Source organism: Bufo gargarizans, chromosome 8 (assembly GCF_014858855.1).
Source record: "Bufo gargarizans isolate SCDJY-AF-19 chromosome 8, ASM1485885v1, whole genome shotgun sequence".
Taxonomy (NCBI): Eukaryota; Metazoa; Chordata; class Amphibia; order Anura; family Bufonidae; genus Bufo; species Bufo gargarizans.
Window position 1 is genome coordinate 59,359,067 of NC_058087.1, and position 22,953 is coordinate 59,382,019.

At 44.4% G+C, this 22,953-nt stretch overlaps 1 protein-coding gene across 3 annotated transcripts in view; it reads right to left on the reverse strand.

Annotated features, from left to right (window-relative positions):
* The window catches only part of LOC122944520 (probable phospholipid-transporting ATPase IIB), a 302,414-nt gene extending 288,700 nt beyond the window's left edge, over nt 1-13,714 (reverse strand). For 2 of the 3 annotated variants that reach the window (XM_044302895.1, XM_044302896.1), the window contains exons 1-2: nt 13,587-13,714; nt 2,422-2,589 (exon numbers count right to left, since the gene is read on the reverse strand). In XM_044302895.1, the coding sequence (XP_044158830.1) occupies nt 2,422-2,589; nt 13,587-13,660 (242 nt within the window). In that variant the 5' untranslated portion in view covers nt 13,661-13,714. The remainder of the gene's footprint in view (nt 1-2,421; nt 2,590-13,586) is intronic. The other variant, XM_044302897.1, reaches the window with a different exon arrangement.
* Between the last annotated feature and the right edge of the window lie 9,239 nt (nt 13,715-22,953).

The window sequence follows — 22,953 nt, forward strand, 5'->3', positions numbered from 1 at the left end:
AAATGTACTGGTCCAGACCTCCAGGGTCCTGATCCCCCCTCCTCCCCAGATATAATAGTCCAGGACTCCAAAGTAAGTTTTACCAGTCCCAGAGTCAGCCAGCCCTCACCTCACAGCCAATTGAACGTCTGTGCGCCCACACTCCAGCAGCACGCAGCTTCGCTGTATGCTCCACCTCCTCCACTTCCGGCCAGTAGGACTACTGCCCAGACTGGGAGCGGGACCACTCCCTCTCATCACTGCAGGTACGCCTCTCTGCCTCCAGCTGCCGCCTATCGCAGCGCCCACAGCCTGCAGATAGCTCTTTCTCTGTCTGTCCCGGAAGGGCCTGCGACCCCTGTAGCTACGCCACATGAATTTAAAAAAAAATCCTCAGCCGGCGGCCCGGGCCCCCAATGGCGTAGGGCCCCATAGCCATTGCTATGGCTGCTATGGCGATCCCTACGCCCATGATCCTGAGGATAGGTCATCAATATAGGAGAGCCCGGAGAACCTCTTCAAGGCCTTTCTCAAGCTCAAGAAAAACTGTTGGGCGGTTAAGATGATAATTACAAATTCAGATTCAGCCTCGCTAACACCATTCACTGTTTACTGTAGTTTAGTTAGTTATGTGATGAGTCTCTTGAAAGACAGGTCATATGACACGTATGAGGGTCACATGACTGATGCCATGTTTAGTCCTACTCGGCTCTCTGATAAATGTATTACATACGACTAAAATGGGCAGTACCTATTTTTTTCTTTAGAGAGAGACGACTGTACAGATATAACAGAGGTCTATAAGCAAAATTTTAAATACATGTACATTAGAAAATTATATAACTGCCTATTCTCCAAACAAATAAATGTAATCATTAAAACCACAATACAGAAATCAAATCTACACCTGTAATGAACAACAAAAATGTGCACTATTTTCACACTTTCTCCACAAAACATCGACCATGTACAAGTCACATCACTTTTCAAATTCAGAATGTAATGACAGAATTTTAATGGAAAATTTTCATAAAAATCTTCTTTTTAGGCTACTGCCAGGGGTTCCGGTATTTCTGACATCTGCACTATTTTTGCTGTCAAAGATACCTGAACCCGGATAAAAACGTGTTGGTTTCCATTACAAATCAATTTTTGGTTTGCCAGGGTCTGTTAGAAAAACCAGCCTGCATACCTGTAGAGTCAACCACATTTTCAGTATATCGCACATGATTAACACCAATCTGTCGCTAAAATAATCTCTTCAAACGAGGGTCTCTAATAGATTCCTTAATAGCACTAAGCTGCTCAAAACTTCCAATTGATGAGCTTTAAGGGAATCCCCAGGCCCACACACTTCTTGTCTAGGAGAGAAATGTACAATTTTACATGAACGGGGTCCTCTGATCATGAACTTGGATTCATGGGATTAATAGAGAGCATAAAGACATTTAAAAAATACAAAGGCCATGGAGCTTGTCGTGTGATGCCAATCAACCAACTCTTACTATACAGTGCCTGCTCTTAGGAGGCCATTCAGTACATATTTGGTGATAAACTCTCAAAATTAGGGCTCATGCACACGCTCGTGCCAGCCGGACCCATGCTGCGGAACGCAAATTGGGGTCCGCAATGTACAGGCACCGTGTGTCCACCGTCTGTGGACTACTTTTTTGCTGTGCGGAGGCATGGACAGAAAATCCACGGAAGCACTCCTCGGTGCTTCCGTGCCTCCGTTCCGCACCGCACCTTCCGGATTGCGGACCTATTCAAGTGTTACGGGCATGGCTGGGCAACGGCCGTGTGCATGAGCCCTTAGGGAGAGTTCACATCTCCATTTCATTTTCCGTTCTTCTGATCCGTCAGAAGAAAAGAAAAAAAAAACTGGATCCTGTGCTTCAGTTATGCACATTTGGCATCCGTTTAAGCCATTTCCGTCAGAGATCCATTATTTCAGACGTAAAAAGCCCTACATGCAGCACTTTTTTCCCCATCTAAAAAAAAAAAAAAAGGAGCTCAAAAGGAAATGGCTCAAACGGATGCCAAATGTGCATAACTGATGCACAGGATACGTTTTTTCTGTTATTCTGAAGGAGTAGAAGAGCGGAAAATGAAACGGAGATGTGAACTCTCTATTAGAAATGTTTAAATGACAAGCATCTTCCTGCACCATCAAAACTGAATGAGGGTGTCATAATGAAAACACAAGACTTAGGGACCCCATACACGTTAAACTACTACTGTTTCCGGACCTGCCGGAAACTAGGTCCTTTGGTTCTCCCAGTAGCTACTCCAGTTAAAGAAAAAGACCCAGCGTTTTGCTAAGGGGATCTGCCATTAGCTTATACCTGCCTTGCTTTGGGCAAGAAAAACTGGTGCCAGATTCCCTCTCAGCCATAAATGTCATTAACCACAATAATTATATGTAATAATGAGAATACAAACCTGGTGCACAAGAATTTCCAGCCTCCACAGAGAAACCATTCTAATCCTCTTTTTCTGCGAGTTATCCTGGCTCTTGGTAAAGTGTGATAATCACTTTCATCATTCTCAAAACCTTCTTCTGACATCATCAGTGGCATTTCATCCAGTGGAGATGCTTCATCTTGATACCTAACAGAACATGTACGACAAGTATTACAACTGGTATCAATGTTCTTATTGGTATAAAGCGCTTATTTCATCATAAAGCTTAAAGGCTATGTACACCTTTGGGGGATTTTTTTTTAATTATTGCACTGGACTCATTTTGAGTTAAAAAATCATTTTTCCAATTGGTCTTTAATAAAAAATATGGCGTCCTTTTTTCTGTACATAGCTGAGATTCTCTAGTAGCACCCTTTGGATTTTCTGTCTTTGCCCTCAGTTGGGGAGCTGGTGGAATCCTTATCTCTGCTCTCTGACATTATAAACATTCATTATAGCTCAGTACTTATCTTATTGATAAGAATGTGGCTTAAATAAGTGTTTATGACCTCTTAGTAGTAGGTTTATTAGATGACTGACACAAAGTAAAAGTATCAGTCACACAGAAAAACAGTTAACCCTTTGTGACAGAACGGCTCAATATTTTTAATAAAGGCCAATTGAAATTTGATATTTAGCCAAAAATGAAGAAAATTTAATCATAAACAAAAATAGTCTCCGAAGGTGTACATAGCCTTTAATTATTATTCAACAGGACTAGAAGAAAATAGCTGCTATGTGGGGACCATGTTTTCCAGCCTGGCCTTCGTGGATTCTGTGGTTGTGAGCTTCCACTTGGTGCTGGATGCTGTGACCGACAGCATCAAGCTTCAACTCTCCCAGCGGAAATGGTCACAGACCTCTCCTGCTGGGCAAGGACAGCGTACTATGGCTATCAGATATACTATGGCTCAGCAGTAGTTGCTGCAGGAAGTGACATAAAGAGGTTGACAATAGGCTATGTGTAGACTGTGTCCTGTTAGCAACGAGAAGAGCGTATATAGCTTCCTGACTACTATTAAAGTGTGGGGGAGTTGAGAAAATGTGGAGGGTGGGACGTGCAGAGCTTACTGACAGAAGGTCTGGGGGAGTCTTCTACTCAGGCTCCCTACTAAGGAAGGAAGTGTGGTGGTCTGCTCTGACTACTGGGGAAGTGAGGGTCAATGTAACTAGTGGAAAATGTGGAAGTGGCTTCTGTGAGTATTATGAAAAGTGGGGGGCAGTTTCTGGTGGGCTCCTGCTACTGCTGTGTATGTGGAGGAGAACTGTTGCAACTATTGGAAAAGAGCAGGCCCTGCAATAAGTGTATCCCTATTAGACTGTGCCACAGGCATGGCCTAACATAGCATATCACTGTCGGGCTATGTTCACACGACTGTAGTGCTTTGCGGATCCGCAAAACCTGGATACCAGCCCGTGTGCGTTCCGCAATTTGTGGACGTCACATGGCCGCCGCTACCATAGAAAATGCCTATTCTTGTCCGCAATTGCGGAGAAGAATGGGACATGCTCTATCTTTATTTTTGCGGTGCCGCGGAACGGAACTACGGATGCGGACAGCCCACAGCTGTCCGCATCTTTTGCAGTCCCATTGAAATTAATGGGTCCGCAGCCATTCTGCAATTTTACGGACTCATTTATACGGTCGTGTGAATGTAGCCTTACAATAACAGCCTATAATGCACTGGTATACAGAGTAGACCAATGCATTACAAAAGCGATGTTCTTTAGTGAGACTAAAAGGTTAATAATGTTTCCTAAAAAGGAAAGTAATGTTATTTAAATCACCTCATATTGTTAAAAAATATATATATATATAACAGAATTAATTTTTTTCCTATTCTCCCAAAAAGTACAGTAATGCATATTAATGAATAAGTCAAATGTACCCCAAAATTGTACTAATAAAACTGCATCTCAAATTTAAAATACGTTTAAAAGAAGACTTGAGGAGACTTCAGCCTGGAGCAAGGACGGTGCCTCGTCAAAAATAAAATGTTTCTGGCAGCCAAGGACTTATCAAGGCTGGTGTGGCACATGCCGGTCTTGATAGACCAGGGCCTATATCTGCATATATACATATTCCAATCCAAATTTACCGATGTATTCTGGACATGGTGAGCCAACCGTCGGAACCACTCACCCTAATACATGAACTGATTCCAAAATGAAGGTGCCAGAAGAAACTTTTTTAACTTTGTCATCTATCCTCTGGGATGTGAGAAGCAATATTATATATCACACATACCGTACGTTACACATACGCAGACAGGTAATCTCCACACATCTAACTAGTAGCAATAAGAGGTAAGTGACAGTTCACCAGGGTGGATTTTATTTAAATCACAATTTAAAGGGAACCTGTCAACTGGATTTTGTGTATAGAACTGAGGACATGGGTTGCTAGCTGGCCGCTAGCACATCCGCAATACCCAGTCCCCATAGCTCTGTGTGCTTTTATTGTGTCAAAAAAACTATTTGACACATATGCAAATTAACCTGAGAGGAGTCCTGTCTCTGACTCATCTCACATACAGGACTCATCTCAGGTTAATTTGCATCTGTATCAAATAGTTTTTTTTACACAATAAAAGCACACAGAGCTATGGGGACTGGGTATTGCGGATGTGCTAGCGGCCATCTAGCAACCCATGTCCTCAGCTCTATACACAAAATCCCAGTGACAGGTTCCCTTTAAATCACTAGTCAGTAAGGCTTGATTTAAATCATAGTTTTCTACATAAAGACTAATTCTTGCTGGTATAACTTATAATATGCAAGTAGATGAAGATTTTTAGAATAATAACTTTTCATATTAGTTTGATTAGGTTGATTCTGCATTCATAGGTTTGTAGAAGTAAGGATAAAGGTCTTTTTCTCAACTCTGTTCATGTTATAACATTTTTGCTGTGAAGAAGAGGCATGTGATCTCTGCTGAGTCTAATTCAGTTTTGAGAACTGCAAAAGTAAACCAAGCATCTGTAATGATAGCTTGTAGGCAGAGAAACTGCCCAATAATCTTACAAAAACCTCTGGAAGAGCATGACATTGTGAATGGATTAATGGAATTTATTTACCAACAAAATTAAACATATACAGCCTTATTCTACATAATTAAAAAACAAATCTTTATTTCATGATGGAATAACCTTTGGATGGTAATATATTTTCCTCTAAAATCATTTTATATAAAAAAAAATCCAATTTTTTTATATTTATTTTTAAAAATCATAGATTTTTATCCACCCTGCAGTTCACACAAGTTAAAGTTTCCCAGTTTTGTATAATTCTTTGGAGTTTTCTACCTTGCTTCATTTCCAGTTTCTTTTAATACAACAGCGAGACATAATGGTAACTTTAGGTAGTAATATGATGCTTTCATTAAAGAAAGAAAAAAAAGTTTAGATAAAACGTACACGTCGCTTCCAAAAAAAGAGAGAGCGAAACAAATATATAAAGAGCGCATACCTCAGAAAACAATTAGCGGATGCTCCGAGAGACGTACACTCAGTTATACAGCTGCATTCTTTTGTGAAAAATGATACATGCAAAGCATCATCGTGTTTCGTATCATCGACTTCAAATGCAGCCTTTGAACTGCGACGCAATTTATTCTATTTCAAAAGCAATTTTCCTTTTGTGTAGTAAAATTTTACCGCAGTATTTAAAAACAATAAGATGATGAATAATGGATTTTTCATAGCTGAGATGAGGACAAAGTCTAATTTTCTTTATAATGTGTGTCTTGCACACATAATTGGTTTGTCACTTACGGACAATCAAGGCGTCAGGCAATTAACTATAATATAAGAAACTTTTCTGAAAGGAAAGTGCGACAACCAAACTAAACAAACTGTTGGGAAGGACGGCTTCGAAACTCACAGCATGAAAGTTACTATCTGGATACAATTATGTCTGTCTGGATGATACAAGAAGACTTCGCCGCGTTTCTGGCAAATTCCCTGCGCTTATGTGCCAGAAGAATTCAACGGAAAGGAGGGATAAAATCATTGCAGGCCGCTAGTCGGCACCTACTCTTTGCTGGCTTTACCGCCAGGTGAGGGGCTGACACGTTTCTGAGACTTTAGAACAGGGATCAGCAGCATTTGGCACCGCAGCTGCCTTGACACTACAACTCCCAGCAAGCACACTTAGGCAGCTGTTATTATACCTCCAATAGAAGTGAGAGGAGGATTCTGGAAGCTGCAGAACAGCTGGAGTGCCGGAGGATGCTGATCCCGCTTTAGACGCTAGATTGTCTTTGTTTCTTTTGTGATCAGACAATAAGAACTTTCTTAGGTATAAAAAAAGCTGTTACTTGGCTTCATCCCCAAAACAATGCAGAGACCCCAGAGTGTCACCCACTAGGTGACCCACTAATTACTAAGTAACAGCCGCCATATAACGCTTTCTTACCCTTAAAGGGAAATCTGCCTAATCAGAAAGTGACCTATTGCTTAAATCACGTTTTTATGTTAAGCACATTTTAAAGGGTATTTTTATTTTTCCATGTCAATATCTATATTAAAAAAAAAATAATAATAATAATAATAATAAAATCCTGCAGTTTTTGCACTGGCCACTAAGCCTAATAGTAGGCGCCTCTTCTTGGTCTATACAGATCACTTTACTGCAAGTATCTGCCTATCTGTCATTCTAATCCTGCCTGTAATGATATCACCTCTGTATACAGATAAGACATAATCCACTATTCACAACTGGTGATTGGCAAAGCTTATCTATTCTTCCCTTGTACAATGGCCTCCGCACAGATCACAGAGCATGTGTCATGGTTGCCCTGGCTGCTACTGCCTACATACGGTCTCTCTGACGTCGGAGCCCTGGGCTAATGAGGAAGTTCGCCGGGGCACCCGAACGTCAGGGCGCGCGGCAGCTCCAACCGTCGTGCAGGCACTCCGGCGTGAGCTGCCTTTCCTCTGGTTTAAAAGACTGGCACCTGCAATGTACAGGTGCTGGTGAACTTCTGTCCTCTGGCTCCCCTACTGGTTTCTTGCATTATAGAAGACTTCCCTGGCTTTTGTGACCACTGTTTCGGCTTCTGGCGTTTGGTATCGTATAGATCTCCTGGTTCTGACTCTTTGGCGTGTTTTGGTTTCCTCACTGGCCTCTGGCGTAACTTGTACTGTATTTACCCATTGGCTTTTGACCCTTTTTCCCTACTCTCTCAGCGTTTGTTTGTCCCTGTTTGTGTGTCGCCCTTCACGTATTGCAGCATAGGGACAGTCGTCCAGTTGTGGGGTCACTGCCTAGGGTGATCATGCAAGTTTAGGGCTGCACTATCCCTGTTTGTGTGTGACCGTAGTCGTCATCCTGACAGCATTCCTAGAAAACTCTCCCATAGAAGTCAATGAGGTCCCCTCCTGACCATTGTGTCTATGGACCATGGGGCTGCCGTAAAGCAATTTTCTTAATGCTTTCTAAATGCTGTTAAAAACAGCTGAGGCAAGATGGCCTCATAATCATGTTCAGGAAACAGAATAAAAAATTAAAAAAATCATAAAATAAAAACAGAAAAAAGGGTGCGAGTTGTTATCTGGTTTTAAGTGGCAGAAGAAAATTTGGTGACACATTAAAGAGGTTCTCCAGAAATACTGATTTTTCAACAGGTACCCAGAGCCTGCCTCTGTAAATACAAGATTCATGCTCCGGTCCCCGGCTTCTTTTCTTCCAGCGCTGCATGGGCATGGTCAACTGCTCCGCTGCAGCCAATGGGGGAGATTTATCAAAATTGGTGTTAGGGAAAATGGGCTTAGTTGCCCATAGCAATCAGATTCCACCTTTCATTTGTCACAGCAGCTCTGCAAAAATAAAAGGTGGATTCTGGTTGCTATGGCAACTTAATTAGTTTTCATTTAGAATAGTTTTAATAAATCTCCCCCAGAAGCAGCAATTCACCACTGAAGCCAGTCCATGTGACCATACCTATGCAGCTCCATAAGAATAACGGGAAGACCGGGAGTAAGGCCTCATGCACACGACAGTGCCGTTTTTTGCAGATCCACAAAAAACGGAAGCTGCCTGTGTGCCTTCCACAATTTGCGGAACGGAACATTCTTGTCCGCAAAACGGACAAGAATAGGGCGTGCTATATATTTTTTTTGCGGGGCCACGGAACGGTGCAATGGATGCGGACAGCACACGGAGTGCTGTCCGCATCCTTTGCGGCCCCATTGAAGTGGCTCGGATGCGGACCACAAAAACAGTTGTGTGCATGAGGCCTAAGTATGAGTCTACTGTTTACAGAGGCAGGCTGCGGGCACTTGCTAAAAATTCAGTATTCCTGGAGAACCCCTTTAAGGGGGTCATCCCATGAAGGATATTTGTCATCTATGCACGGTATAGGCAATAAATCCGTGATCGCTGGGGGCCACACCACAACTCACCTGAGCTCTGGTGACAATCGTGGCCTCCTCACAGCGACATCCATTGTACAGTGGCTGTGCTTGGTATTGCAGCTCAGCCCCATTCACTCCTACGTGACGGAGCTGCCCCTGGGCCATGTAACCAATAAATGTGATGTCACTGGACTAGGAAGAGGCCTAAACGCCCAGAGTGCTGCAGCCTCTACGTATAGCTGATCGGCGGGGGGCCAGGTGTCGTTTCACAACTGATCATATTAGGGTTGTTTCGGGTATCGAACTTTCGATACCCAATCGATACTTTTATGCCAGTATCGATTCGGTATCGGGATGTTGGTTTTTTCAGTACTATACTGCGCTCCTCTTATATGACAATATGGCGTGTGCCGCGCTCGGCAGACAGTGGAGAAGGAGGGAGGAATCCCTCTCTCTTATAACGTGGCCGCTGTGAGACCAATGAAGTGAGCGGGCTCTGAAGCTGCCCGCACCACTTTCACGGTGCGCCAATGAATGTTTGGCTATTAATGAAAGCAGGAGGAGGGACGGGGAGGTGATAAAGTTACCACTGCGCCAGCTGAGCTAGTGAGCTCAGAGAACGGCAGCAGCGGCAAAATCCTCCTCCTCCTGAGGGCACAGCTCACTGTCAGTGCACTGAACAGCCGGCATAGAAGGTACCCACCACCCACACAGTGCAAGTCTAGAGTGATTAGCCTGCCTCAAAATATGGCTAGGTCTACACGACGACATTTGTCGCGCGACAAAAAGTTGCGCGACAGATAGGGCACAACAGTTGTCGCACCAATGTCGCGCGACAATTTTTATAATGGCAGTCTATTGTGTCGCACTGCAACATGCGACATGTTGCGACTGCGACAGTCACAGAAAAATTCATCTTGAATGGATTTTCTGCGACTGTCGCGTCGCAGTCGCAGCATGTCGCATGTTGCAGTGCGACACCATAGACTGCCATTATAAAAATTGTCGCGCGACATTGGTGCAACATAATGTCGTGCGACAAATGTCGTCGTGTAGACGTAGCGGATCCGCAATACACGGGCGCCCTTCCGTGGGCATTCCGCATCACGGATGCGGACCCTTTCACTTCAATAGGTCCGCAAATCCGGTAATGCAGAATGGTGTGGAATAGAACCCTACGGAAACACTACGGAGTGCTTCCGTGGGTTTTCGTCCCGTACTTCCGTTCCGCAAAAAGATAGAACATGTCCTTTTTGTAGAACGGCCGGATCGCGGACTCATTAAAGTGAATGGGCCCGCGATCTGCTGCGGTTGCCCCACGGTGGGTGTTCGTGCATTGCAGCCTGCAATTTGTGAGCCGCTGCACAGCCACGGGGCGCACACGTTCATGTGCAGGAGGCCTAAGGCCTTTTTCACACGGGCGTCATGTTTTTGGCCCGGATAAGGTCCGGATGCGTTGCTGGAAAATGCACGATTTTTCCATGTGAGTGCAAAACATTGTAATGCGTTTTGCACGCGTGTGAGAAAAATCTGCATGTTTGGTACCCAAACCCGGACTTCTTCACAGAAGTATAACATGGTTATAAGGGAAAATAATAGCATTCTTAATACAGAATGCATAGTACAATAGGGCTGGAGGGGTTAAAAAAAATTAAATTTTACTCACCTTAATCCACTTGCTCGCGCAGCCCGGCTTCTCTTTTGTCTTCTTCTTTGAGGAATAGGACCTTTGATGATGTCACTGCGCTCATCGCATGGTCCATCACATGATCTTTTACCATGGTGATGGATCATGTGACGGACCATGTGATGACCGCAGTGCACAGCAGAGAAGAAGACAGAAGAGATGCCAGCTGCGCGATCAAGTGGATTAAGGTGAGTTAAATTTTTACTTTATTTTTTTAACCCCTCCAGCCCTATTGTACTATGCATTCTGTATTAGGAATGCTATTATTTTCCCTTATAAGCATGTTATAAGGGAAAATAATAATGATGATCGGATCCCCATCCCGATCGTCTCCTAGCAACTGTGCGTGAAAATCGCACCGCATCCGCACTTGCTTGCGGATGCTTGCGATTTTCACGCAGCCCCATTCACTTCTATGGGGCCTGCGTTGCGTGAAAAACGCAGAATATAGAACATGCTGCGATTTTCACGCAACGCACAAGTGATGCGGGAAAATCACCGCTCATGTGCACAGGCCCATAGAAATGAATGGGTCCGGATTCAGTGCGGGTGCAATGCGGCCTAAAGAGGAGTCGGGCAGGAGAGGTGAAGGCTCCTCATTAGCTTTGTTACATTGTCCAATTCAATATCGGACTCTGACAATCTGATATCTGGGGAAGGTTTTTCTGTTTAATTCAATAAATATTTTACGTTTAAATAATCAAAAGGCTTTTTTGTGTTTTATTTTTGCATGGTATCGAGTATCGCAATACTTTTTTTATGGTATCGAAACAGAATCAAAATATTGGTATCGAAACAACCCTAGATTATATATTGATAACCTATCCTGGGGATAAGCCATGTAAGATACATTGTGCCCTGAGAATAGGCCATCAATATCAAAATCTCGGAGAACCCCTTTAAGCGTATGGCTACACAGCGACAGCTATTGCGGGCATGTTCACTGAGTAGCTGTGATCCCATGGAAATGAATCCAACACAGGATTTTTTATGACAGGCGCGGCAATCCCATTCATTTCTATGGGCTCTCTGCTACTGAGAGAACCTAGGAGCGACCAGAAAAAGGGGATTTAAATATGGCACCGGCTGTGCTCGTGAGTTCAGTGGGCTCCATAGCCGCCGGGTCTCTGTTGTTTCAAACAGCAGAGGCTCGGGGCTGGGCTAATGTCTGCGACCGGCGATATCACCGATAGCAGACATTTAACCTTTTAGGCTACTTTTACACTCGCGTTTTGGGCCGATCCGTCATGGATCTGAAAAACTGATCCGTTACAATAATACAAGCACATGCATCCGACATGAACGGATCCGTTTGTTTTATCTGTAACCTAGCCAAGACGGATCCGTCATGAACTCATTTGAAAGTCAGTGGGAGTCGGATCCGTTTTCTATTGTGCCAGAGAAAACAGATCTGTCCCCATTGACTTACATTGTGTGCCAGGACGGATCCGTTTGGCTCAGTTTCGTCAAGCGGACAGCAAAACGCTGCAGGCAGCGTTTTGGTGACCGCCTCCAGAGCAGAATGGAGACGGAACGGAGGCAAACTGAGGCATTCTGAGCGGATCCTTTTCAATTCAGAATGCTTTAGGGCAAAACTGATCCGTTTTGGACCGCTTATGAGAGCCCTGAACGGATCTCACAAACGGAAAGCCAAAACGCCAGTGTGAAAGTAGCCTTAGATGCCATGCTCAAATGACCACGAGATCTAAATGCTGAAAACCAGGAATGGCTCCCCCATGTGGCAATCGGGCAAACCGTTTCTTCCCTCTGAAGAAACCCCAAGTATCAGAGCTGTAGTTACTATGGAGGTCTGCAATAAAAATGCTTAAACGTAAAATCCTCCAGGACTCAAAGGGTTAATAAGAAGTTCGACCACGTCACCTAAAACCTGTCATTGTCAGTAGTGTGCCCCACTGAGGGTCTACCGGGCCGCTACCATGAACACTGACAACACACTGGGCAGTGGTACCCCTAAGGCTACTTTCACACTTATGGCAGAGTGATCCGGCAAGCAGCACGCAAACGGACAGCATTTGTAGACGGATCCGGATCAGTCTCACAAATGCATTGCAAGAACGGTCTCCGCTTGTCATACGGACAAAAGGATCAGTTTCTCTTTTTTTTCACATTATTAAAGATCTGCGCAGACCAGGAGGACATTTCCAGCATTGCAGTATTTTTTACATTTCAATGTAAACTAATGCCGGATTTGGCAACTGATCCGGAATTTTGGATGGGGATGATACCACAGCATGCTGCGGTATTTCCTCCGTCAAAAATGCCATTCAGTGACTGAACTGAAGACATACTGAACGGATTTCTCTCCATTCAGAATGCATTAGGATAAGGCTACTTTCACACTTACGTTCAGAACGGATCCGTCTGCATTATATTGTAAAAAAATTTCTAAGTGTGAAAGTAGCCTCAGACGGATCCGTCCAGACTTTACATTGAAAGTCAATGGGGGACGGATCCGTTTGAAAATTGAGCCATAGTGTGTCATATTCAAACGGATCCGCCCCCATTGACTTCCATTGTAACTCTGGACGGATCCGTTTGCCTCCGCACGGTCAGGCGGACACCCGAACGCTGCAAGCAGCGTTCAGGTGTCCGCCTGCTGAGCGGAACGGAGGTCAAACGGTGCCAGATTGATGCATTCTGAGCGGATCCGCGTCCACTCAGAATGCATTAGGGCTGGACGGATCACGTGCGCCTTAAACTGATCAGTTCTTTTCCGGTATTGAGCCCCTAGGATGGAACTCAGCGCCAGAAATAATAACGCAAGTGTGAAAGTCGCCTCAGTGGAAATGGTCATGAGGAAAAGGAAGCGGCTGCCCACAACAACCAATCAGGTTCCAGCTCTCTTCCCTACTGGACTTTGGAAAATGAAAGCTGCATTCTGAGTGGACGCTCTGAGCTGGAGCTCCGCCTCCATGTCCCCCATTGACACTCAATCATCAGCTTCTGGACCACCGGGCCGCACACATGAAAACTGATGCATGAAATGTCATGGCTATGTCCGTGTTCACACAGTGCATTGCGAGCTGTCAGGTGCGCAGCCACACACAGGACAGGAATGAGAGGCGGCGCTCTCTCCTCACCTCCTCTTACTCTTGTCTGCCGTGTAATAGGCCGCTCTTTTCTGCACCGGCTGGAGAGGTATAGTGTCCACCATCTTCCGCCGCTGCACGGGATGACGTCACCGGCGAACAAGCAGCTGAGAGTGCGGAAGACCGAGGGATGTGACGTCACAGTCAGCTGACCCTCCGGAGCGCTGTGTGAGCCTCACACGCCGCTCCCTCACATTGGAAGGTGCCGCGTGTTCCTATCAGCTGAGGCTGGCCTCATTGCAAGTGTCGGGACAGAAACGCACTGCATAGTGTGAATGGAGGACAGTGCAGGGGCTGTCCATGACAACCAGACGGGTTAAAGCTGGCATATGAGGCAGCTCGGACTGTCAGTGGCCTGAATGGCTGCTGTCGGCTTTTGTACCTCTTCAGTGTAGGGTTTTCGTCCTGACGGTGGAATGATTTCTAGGTTTCCCATCCTGGCCACGTTATACGCCTGTTGTGCCCGGATTCTGTCTACATAGACCAGTGTAGTCGTGGAATCTGCCCTGAACCTCCACAGGGCGGTATAATGTCACTGAATGGCGGTTTACGAACTCCTAGGAGGGGGGATTGATCGTTCCCTTTAGGACTGAAAAAAATGCTATAAAAAGTTACACGTGCAACATTTTTTATTGTCGCACCAACCCTTTTTCACAGTTCTCACCACTTTATAAAAGGGGGTGTGGCCAACAGCGGCGACAAATGTCAGAAATCTACGCTAGCTCAGAGCTAGTTAAACGCATGGACCGCTGGAGGAGGTGCCTAATTTAGGACGAGGCATGCGCCTCCTGCGGCAGCGCGGAGGATAGCAATACTGGATTCAAGGCATGGGGCAGGTTTTCCGATCTACAGCATCGGGGAGATGCCGCAAAGCCTGTCCATGGGTTTCATTTGTCGCCTTGCCGTGAGATCAGCCGCTCTGCCAGTGCCGAAATGAAACCGTGTAATATTTTGATGCAGATTTATCTGCGGAAAAGTTACTCGATGCACAAATTGACTCAAAAGCTAAGTTCACACTGCAGGGGGAAAAACGGACACGCTGTCAGTTTTTCATGGCCATTTTTAACCATTTTCAACCATTTTCTGTCCGTCTGTCCACTTTAATGGCAGCCTTGCATCCAATTTATTTAAAAATAGATACATTTCATTGGATCCCTCCCCAATGCCTGCATTGACCTCTATATGTATTATGGCCCCCATAGTGCCCCCCAGTATGAATAATGTTCCCTTAGTGCCCTTCAGTATACATATGTGTGCCCCATCGTACCCCTAGTGTGTATATTCCCCAGGCCTGGTAGTGCGGACACATCATCATGCATGCAGCAGACCGCTTGCGCCTCACCGCAAGACCCGTGCTCCAAGCGCGAGAGTGTGATATCATCACTCCTGAAGCACATGCAGCAAAGGTTTATTCTCTGCATGTTCAATTGGTTACGGTATTTTATATTAACACCTGAAAGGCCTTTTTAGCCATTTTTAATGGCCAACAGGTGCACTCCTGTCTGTTAAAAACAGGCCCATTGATTTGAATGGGATCCATCTGGCAGTGAAAACAGACAAATAGCCCCATAGACTTTAAAGGTTATCTGAGCCTGGAAATGCCCCCCATATGCCCAGGCCACTCACACTGATCCACTTACATGAATCCCTGCGCCGCTCCTGATCCCCGCACGGCCGGTGTCAGGAAGGGGCAGCCAATGGCAGACGGGGATGAGCCTCCCTAGCATCGCGGGTGACACTAGGGAGGCTCGCCACCTGAGCCATGCACTACTTTGATCCGTGATGTTGACTAAGCACGCCCATTGAAGTCTATGGATCCTTCACGGACATCTTCACAGATGAAACGTGTACGCTTTTTTTTCACGGACGTGACATTGACTAGGAAATGTGGACGAGGCCTAAGGGCTCATGCACACGGCCGTGTTTTGCGGTCTATAAATTGCAGATCTGCAAAATACAGATACCGGCCAAGTTTATCTGATTCACGAAAAACGTGGATGGGCTCATTCACACAAACGTTTTTTGAGTTCCGTGTACGGAACCGTTCAATGCAATGGTTCCGCAAAAAAACTGAATGTACTCCGTATGCATTCAGTTTCTGTATTTCCGTTGTTCCGTTCAAAGATAGAACATGTCCTATTATTGCCCGCAAATCGCATTCCGTGGCTCCATTCAAGTCAATGGGTCCGCAAAAAAAACGGAACACATATGGAATGTACTCCGTATGTCTTCCATATCCGTTCCTTTTTTTTTGCGGAACAATCTATTGAAAATGTTATGCCCAGCCCAACTTTTTTTATGTAATTACTGTATACGCCATACGGGAAAATGGAATGGAACCGGAAACACTACCGGAAAAAAAAACCGGATCTGTTAAAAACGGCGCGCAAAACACTAAAAAAGCCACACGGTCGTGTGAACAAGCCCTAAGGCTGGATTTCCACAAGAAGGTCACTGTAGCCTGTGACTGCACACATTTGTAGGTTAACGGGCAGGGTGTCGGCCAGGATCCACATCAAGGCCACCTCATGGAAACCTATCCTAAAGCCTCATTCACACATCGGCGTTCTCCACGGACAGCACAGCACCATTCATTTTAATGTGTGCATTCAGACATCAGAGTTTTAGCACTGTCCGTGGGTCTGCGGTTTTAGCACGGATGCATGCTCTATTTTGTCGGTGGTCACGGATCTATCCTGTCCATTATAGTCAATGACAGGAAAAGTGAATAACATTGCTGATCTTATGACAATCGCACCTGTCGGGGTGTGCCATATATTGGGCTGTAAGTGACCAGTCAAGTCTTGAAGTTGATGGAAGCAGCAAAAGTGGAAGGATCTGAGATAGGTGTATGACTGGGTCAGCACATCACCAAAGCAGGAGCTCATGAGTAACCATGACCCTTCTCTGGCACACGCTGTGATGACTATATCACCTAATAGTAGTTTGTGAGTGACAGACCACCAAAATCAGCGTCTCTGCCACTACTTAATGCTGCTTTCACTGAGGGCAGCATAGCGTTGATAACAGGTTCCCCTTAAAGGAAACCTGAAAATGCAATATAAGCTGCAGGGAGCATGTTATAGAACAGGAAGAGCTGAGCAGATTGATATATAGTTCTATAGGAAAAGGTTCAGTATAAGGGATCATTCAGACGGCCGTAGGCTGTCCCCCAAAATACTGAATGCTATCCATTTTTTTGCGGATCCGCAAAAAAAACTGATGGCATTCAGTATTTTTGCGGACCTGTAGTCTTCAATGGGGCCATGTCCTGATTTTTACGGACAAGTATAGGACATGTTTCATTTGTTTTGCGGAACCGTGGAATAGAAAAGGGCCCCATAGAAGTGAATGGGTCAGCATCTAATCCGCCAAAAAAACGGATCTGCATTTTTGCGGATAGCATACGGCCGTCTGAATGAGCCCTAACTTGTAATTTATACATTTTATACATTTAAATTCCTGTTCATTCTGGGCTTTGAACTCAAGGAGACGGTCCTATCAGTGATTGACAGCTATCTGTGTATACACAGTCATAGGGGGAGGGCTGTCAGTCACTGATAGGACCAACATGAAGTCTGTACATTGCACTGCATTCTCAAGGTGATGCCAGATAACACAGGACACCTTCAGCAGTCTTGTGACACCAGAGGAACAATGTTAGGTAGGAGATTTAAAAAGGGCTGTTAGAGTTATAAAAAAAAAGGGTTCTCCTTGGCAGAAATAATCATAAAATAAAAGAATAACTACCTCCAGTACTTCACTCCTCCCTGTTGCTGCAGCCACAGTGTGCCCTGTAACCTGTAATTATGTTTTATTGGTGTCCTAATGCATGTTAATTTACAAATGAAGCAACTTTGAAGTAGTCTTAAAGGGGTTGTCCAGGCTACAGATAATAACGACCTATCCTCAGAATACCAACTCTTGACAACCTGTGCATAGGGGATAAATTTTTGTAACCGAAATACCCCTGTCCTGTAGGGTTTGTCCAGGAATAAGTAACTTTATAGGTGCCGGCAGCCTGCCTCCATTATGGGAAGATTCATACTTGCCTACTCCCCGCCGCTGTGGTCCTGCATGTCGGCTCTCCCGGGTCTGTCTTCCGGTCTGCAGCGTGTTTAATTTGTCCCTGGCACAGGCATGATCATCTGCTCAGCCACAGCCAATGACTGGCTTCAGCAGTGATGTGTCTCTTGTGGACTCGTCACCACTGAATCCAGTTGTTGGCTGCAGCGGAGCAGATGGTCATGCCAAAAAGGAAGTAAAGAAGCCGGACCGAAGCTGCAGACAGCAGGTAAGTATTCATCTTTCCATAGCAGAGGTAGGTGGCGGGCACCTGTGAAAAGCTATTTTATTCCCAGACAACCCTTTTATGGCACCACTGAATATAGCAGGTACTATATTAAAAAGGCACTTATGTTTTTAATTTTGAAGGAGGACAAGGACCCTAGTCTATTGGATTCTTATCGCCCGATTTCCCTAATAAATTCAGATTGCAAGATATTATCTAAAATACTGGCCGACAGATTAAAGTCGGTCATTACCACAATTATTCATGAAGACCAAACTGGATTTATTCCGGGGAAATCTACTTTGATTAATATCAGGAGATGTTATCTGAATATGCAGCTGAAGTCGGACAATGTGGGTCAGAGATTCCTGTTATCGATGCCTCCACGGCTTTCGATACAGTAGAATGGCCCTTCCTCTTTGAGACCCTGGGAAAATTGGGGTTTGGACCATATTTTATTCAGTGGATTAGGCTGCTATATTCTGATATAAGAGCGAGAGTAGCCCTTAATGGTTTGGTCTCCGAGCCATTTCGTATTCAGAGGGGGGTACGGGAAGGATGCCCTTTATCCCCTCTGTTGTTCGCAATCGCTTTGGAACCTTTGGCATCTTTAATAAGACAGGACAAAGACATAGTTGGTTTCAAATTTGGTCTGCATGAAGAAAAGATTGCGTTATACGCCGATGTTTGTGGGCTCCCATGGATCTCTAGTAAAAATTTTGGAGGTGTTTGAAAAATATAGATTGGTAGCTAGTCTGAAAATAAATTGGGATAAGTCTGCATGTATCCCCATAGACCCTCTAGGCAATTTTGCTCCTGCCCCGTTACAAATTTTGGGGATAGTGGTTTCTGCAGTACAAGGAGAATTTATTAATCAGAATGTAACTCCTATGATAAAGAAAGTTAGGATATGGAAAAAGTTGCCGCTCTCCATGTCAGGACGGATAGCTTTGATTAGAATGTGCCTATTGCCTCTTATAAATCATATCTTATGGAATGCTCCGGTGGCGATCCCAGATAGAAGTTTTAAGATACTAGAGGGGCTGCTGTCCGACCTGATCTGGAGAGGTCGTAAACCAAGAATGCGACTTCAAAAGTTGAGAGATCCCCAGAACCAAGGAGGCTTGTCTATTCCGGATCTTAGGTTATACAGTTTGGCGGGCCAACTGAAGTACTGTTTAGACTGGGGGAATTCCCAACTATTTTGTTCTATTCTGCTTACCTATCCCCCGAGGCTTAGAGAGGTGGGTATATGTCAGCTCTTCTAGATGCAGGATTTCACCTTCAAAAATGGACAGATAAATCTCCAACTATGTTACTGATGTATAAAATTTGTATACTGTACGTTAATATGGAATAACCCCATGATAAAAGACCTGGCTGGGGTAGATACCTCAGTATGGAGTAAGAGAGGGATTTATAAACTGGGTCAGGTATGGAACAACAATAAGATGATTTCTTTTCAGGAACTTAGGGCGTATGATATTTCTGAATCTTTAATTTTTTTATTATCAATTACAACATGCTCTTAAAATGTCCCTGAGGGGAAAGGAGGATCTTCAGACATTACCCCCTCAATTGATTAGCATTATAGGAATGTGTGAAGGGAAAAAAAGGATTTCAACATTCTATAAACTACTATCAAATTGTATTTATACAAATCTAGATATGCGTGAGGTTATAAAAAGTGGGAGGGTAGTATTTCCCCCGGTAGACAGTACAACTGGTCGGAAATTATAGTAAGTCTGTTTCAAGTATCAAAAAATCGAGCACACCAACTAATACAATTTTTTGTAGTACATAGGTTATATTATACTTCAATTCACAGTATAAGGTAAATATGGCGGTACACGTTCAGTGGAAATATAAAATCTCAGCCTGATAGAACGTTAAATGTGAAAATAATAAAATATTTATTAGACTCAATCAATAGGGTAATAGATAAAATCAGGCATACAGGGAATCAGAAGTGCGGAGAGGGGTGAAGTAATAGACCGTCTGACACTCTGAAAGCCTGACTAGTAACCTGTGTGTCGGGCTAACACTCAGTGTTGGAACACACTGATAAATGTGTAGCCTGTACCAACAGGATAATGATAACACTACACTAAGTACAGGGACTAACAGTGCTGATCTAAGTCCGCTTGGTAATTTCTGATGCTTTGTGTGTTGAGCTGTACAGTGGATAGTCAGCACAGTTAAAGCAGCTATAATGGGTCCTGGTACACCCTAATAGCGCTACCCTGGTAAGTGAGCGGTATGTGACGCTTCAATACGCTCAAAGCCAGGCAGCCAGTGTGAATGGAATATCACTTATTTAAGCTGCCCTATCTATTGAGCGATGACTGACACAACAAATCGCTCTACGCGTTTCTACATGACTCATATGTGTCATCAGGAGAAAACATAATTCGCCACAGTGTCAGATATGAGTGAAGCTGCCGCACTGTAGCGTGCATACATCGGCGCTGTGAGGGCCGTATGTGGCCAAACACACGCCAAATAATCTAACACCCGCCCCCAGAAGGTATGTGCCGGCGTCAGTCACCAATCGGGGAAGGAGGCGCGTCCTCTGACACGCTCCCTGACGTGGCCGTCTCACAATAGAGCGTAGTACACTCTCGGGGAGGGGCGCAAGTATGCTCAATTATATGGGGGAACAATCATATGCGGTATGTATTATCGAGTGACATCGCTGTAAAGAATTAATCAGGATGTATAAAGGAGGCCTATGTAAAGGAAGTGACACAATGTAATAAATCAAATAAAACCACAGACAGTCATATGTAATGGAGAAGACACCTAGAGTAAAGTATACCACCTCATACATATTGCGGTATGATATCATATTTAAAGACACACTTTTCATATGTCACGACCAGAATATCTAGTAATGACAAAGTGATGGACTGATACACAACAGGACCATATCTGCAGTCCCATAATCTACAAACCGGATTCCAAAAAAGTTGGGACACTATACAAATCGTGAATAAAAACTGAATGCAATGATGTGGAGGTGCCAACTTCAGAATAGAACATAAATCACGGAACAAAAGTTTAAACTGAGAAAATGTACCATTTTAAGGGAAGAATATGTTGAATCAGAATTTCATGTTGTCAACAAATCCCCAAAAAGTTGGGACAAGGCCATTTTCACCACTGTGTGGCATCTCCCCTTCTTCCTACAACACTCAACAGACATCTGGGGACCGAGGAGACCAGTTTCTCAAGTTTAGAAATAGGAATGCTCTCCCATTCTTGTCTAATACAGGCCTCTAACTGTTCAATCGTCTTGGGCCTTCTTTGTTGCACCTTCCTCTTTATGATGCGCCAAATGTTCTCTATAGGTGAAAGATCTGGACTGCAGACTGGCCATTTCAGTACCCGGATCCTTCTCCTACGCAGCCATGATGTTGTGATTGATGCAGAATGTGGTCTGGCATTATCTTGTTGAAAAATGCAGGGTCTTCCCTGAAAGAGATGACGTCTGGATGGGAGCATATGTTGTTCTAGAACCTGAATATATTTTTCTGCATTGATGGTGCTTTTCCAGACATGCAAGCTGCCCATGCCACACGCACTCATGCAACCCCATACCATCAGAGATGCAGGCTTCTGAACTGAGCGTTGATAACAACTTGGGTTGTCCTTGTCCTCTTTGGTCCGGATGACATGGTGTCCCAGATTTCCAAAAAGAACTTCGAATCGTGACTCGTCTGACCACAGAACAGTCTTCCATTTTGCCACACTCCATTTTAAATGATCCCTGGCCCAGTGAAAACGCCTGAGCTTGTGGATCTTGCTTAGAAATGGCTTCTTCTTTGTGCTGTAGAGTTTCAGCTGGCAACGGCGGATGGCACGGTAGATTGTGTTCACTGACAAGGGTTTCTGGGAAGTATTCCTGAGCCCATTCTGTGATTTCCTTTACAGTAGCATTCCTGTTTGTGGTGCAGTGTCGTTGAAGGGCCCGGAGATCACGGGCATCCAGTATGGTTTTACGGCCTTGACCCTTACGCACAGAGATTGTTCCAGATTCTCTGAATCTTCGGATGATGTTATGCACAGTTGATGATGATAGATGCAAAGTCTTTGCAATTTTTCGCTGGGTAACACCTTTCTGATATTGCTCCACTATCTTTCTGCGCAACATTGTGGGAATTGGTGATCCTCTACCCATCTTGGCTTCTGAGAGACACTGCCACTCTGAGAAGCTCTTTTTATACCGAATCATGTTGCCAATTGACCTAATTAGTGTTAATTAGTCTTCCAGCTCTTCGTTATGCTTAAATTTACTTTTTCCAGCCTCTTATTGCTACTTGTCCCAACTTTTTTGGGATTTGTTGACACCGTGAAAATTTGAATCAACGTATTTTTCCTTTAAAATGATACATTTACTCGGATTAAACGTTTGATCTGTTATCTATGTTCTATTACAAATAAAATATTGACATTTGCCATCTCCACATCATTGCATTCAGTTTTTATTAACAATTTGTTTAGTGTCCCAACTTTTTGGGAATCCGGTTTGTACTAAATAAAGCAGGAAAATGAAACTGCCTCATTTAGTCCCTTAGGGTGTATAGTATTTAACTTAAAGCTCCATTCGGTTTCTTTACGGAGGAACGGCACATCAATGTCCCCTCCGCGAATGGATGTCACAATGTGTTCAATCCCCTGGACCTTAAGCACATCTGGATTACCGCCATCATGATCACAGACATGGCGTGCCACAGATGTGTCACGCTTATTTTTGATGTCGAGTAGATGTTCACCTATGCGTCTCCGCAGTTCACATCTGGTTTTACCCACATACTGCACACCGCATTGGCAAGTCAATAAATACACAACTCCCACTGATGTGCATCTGATGAAAGATCTGATGGAAAATCTTTCCATAGTCACATGACTAGTGAAGAATGTCCCTTTCATGATGTTACCACAGATAACACATGCTCCACATGGAAAGGTCCCAGTTAGTGTATTTTTATCATGTGTTGGGTGTAGGTAAGTGCTATGAACCAGATGATCGTGTATGTTAGAACTGCGCCGATATGTGATAGGGGG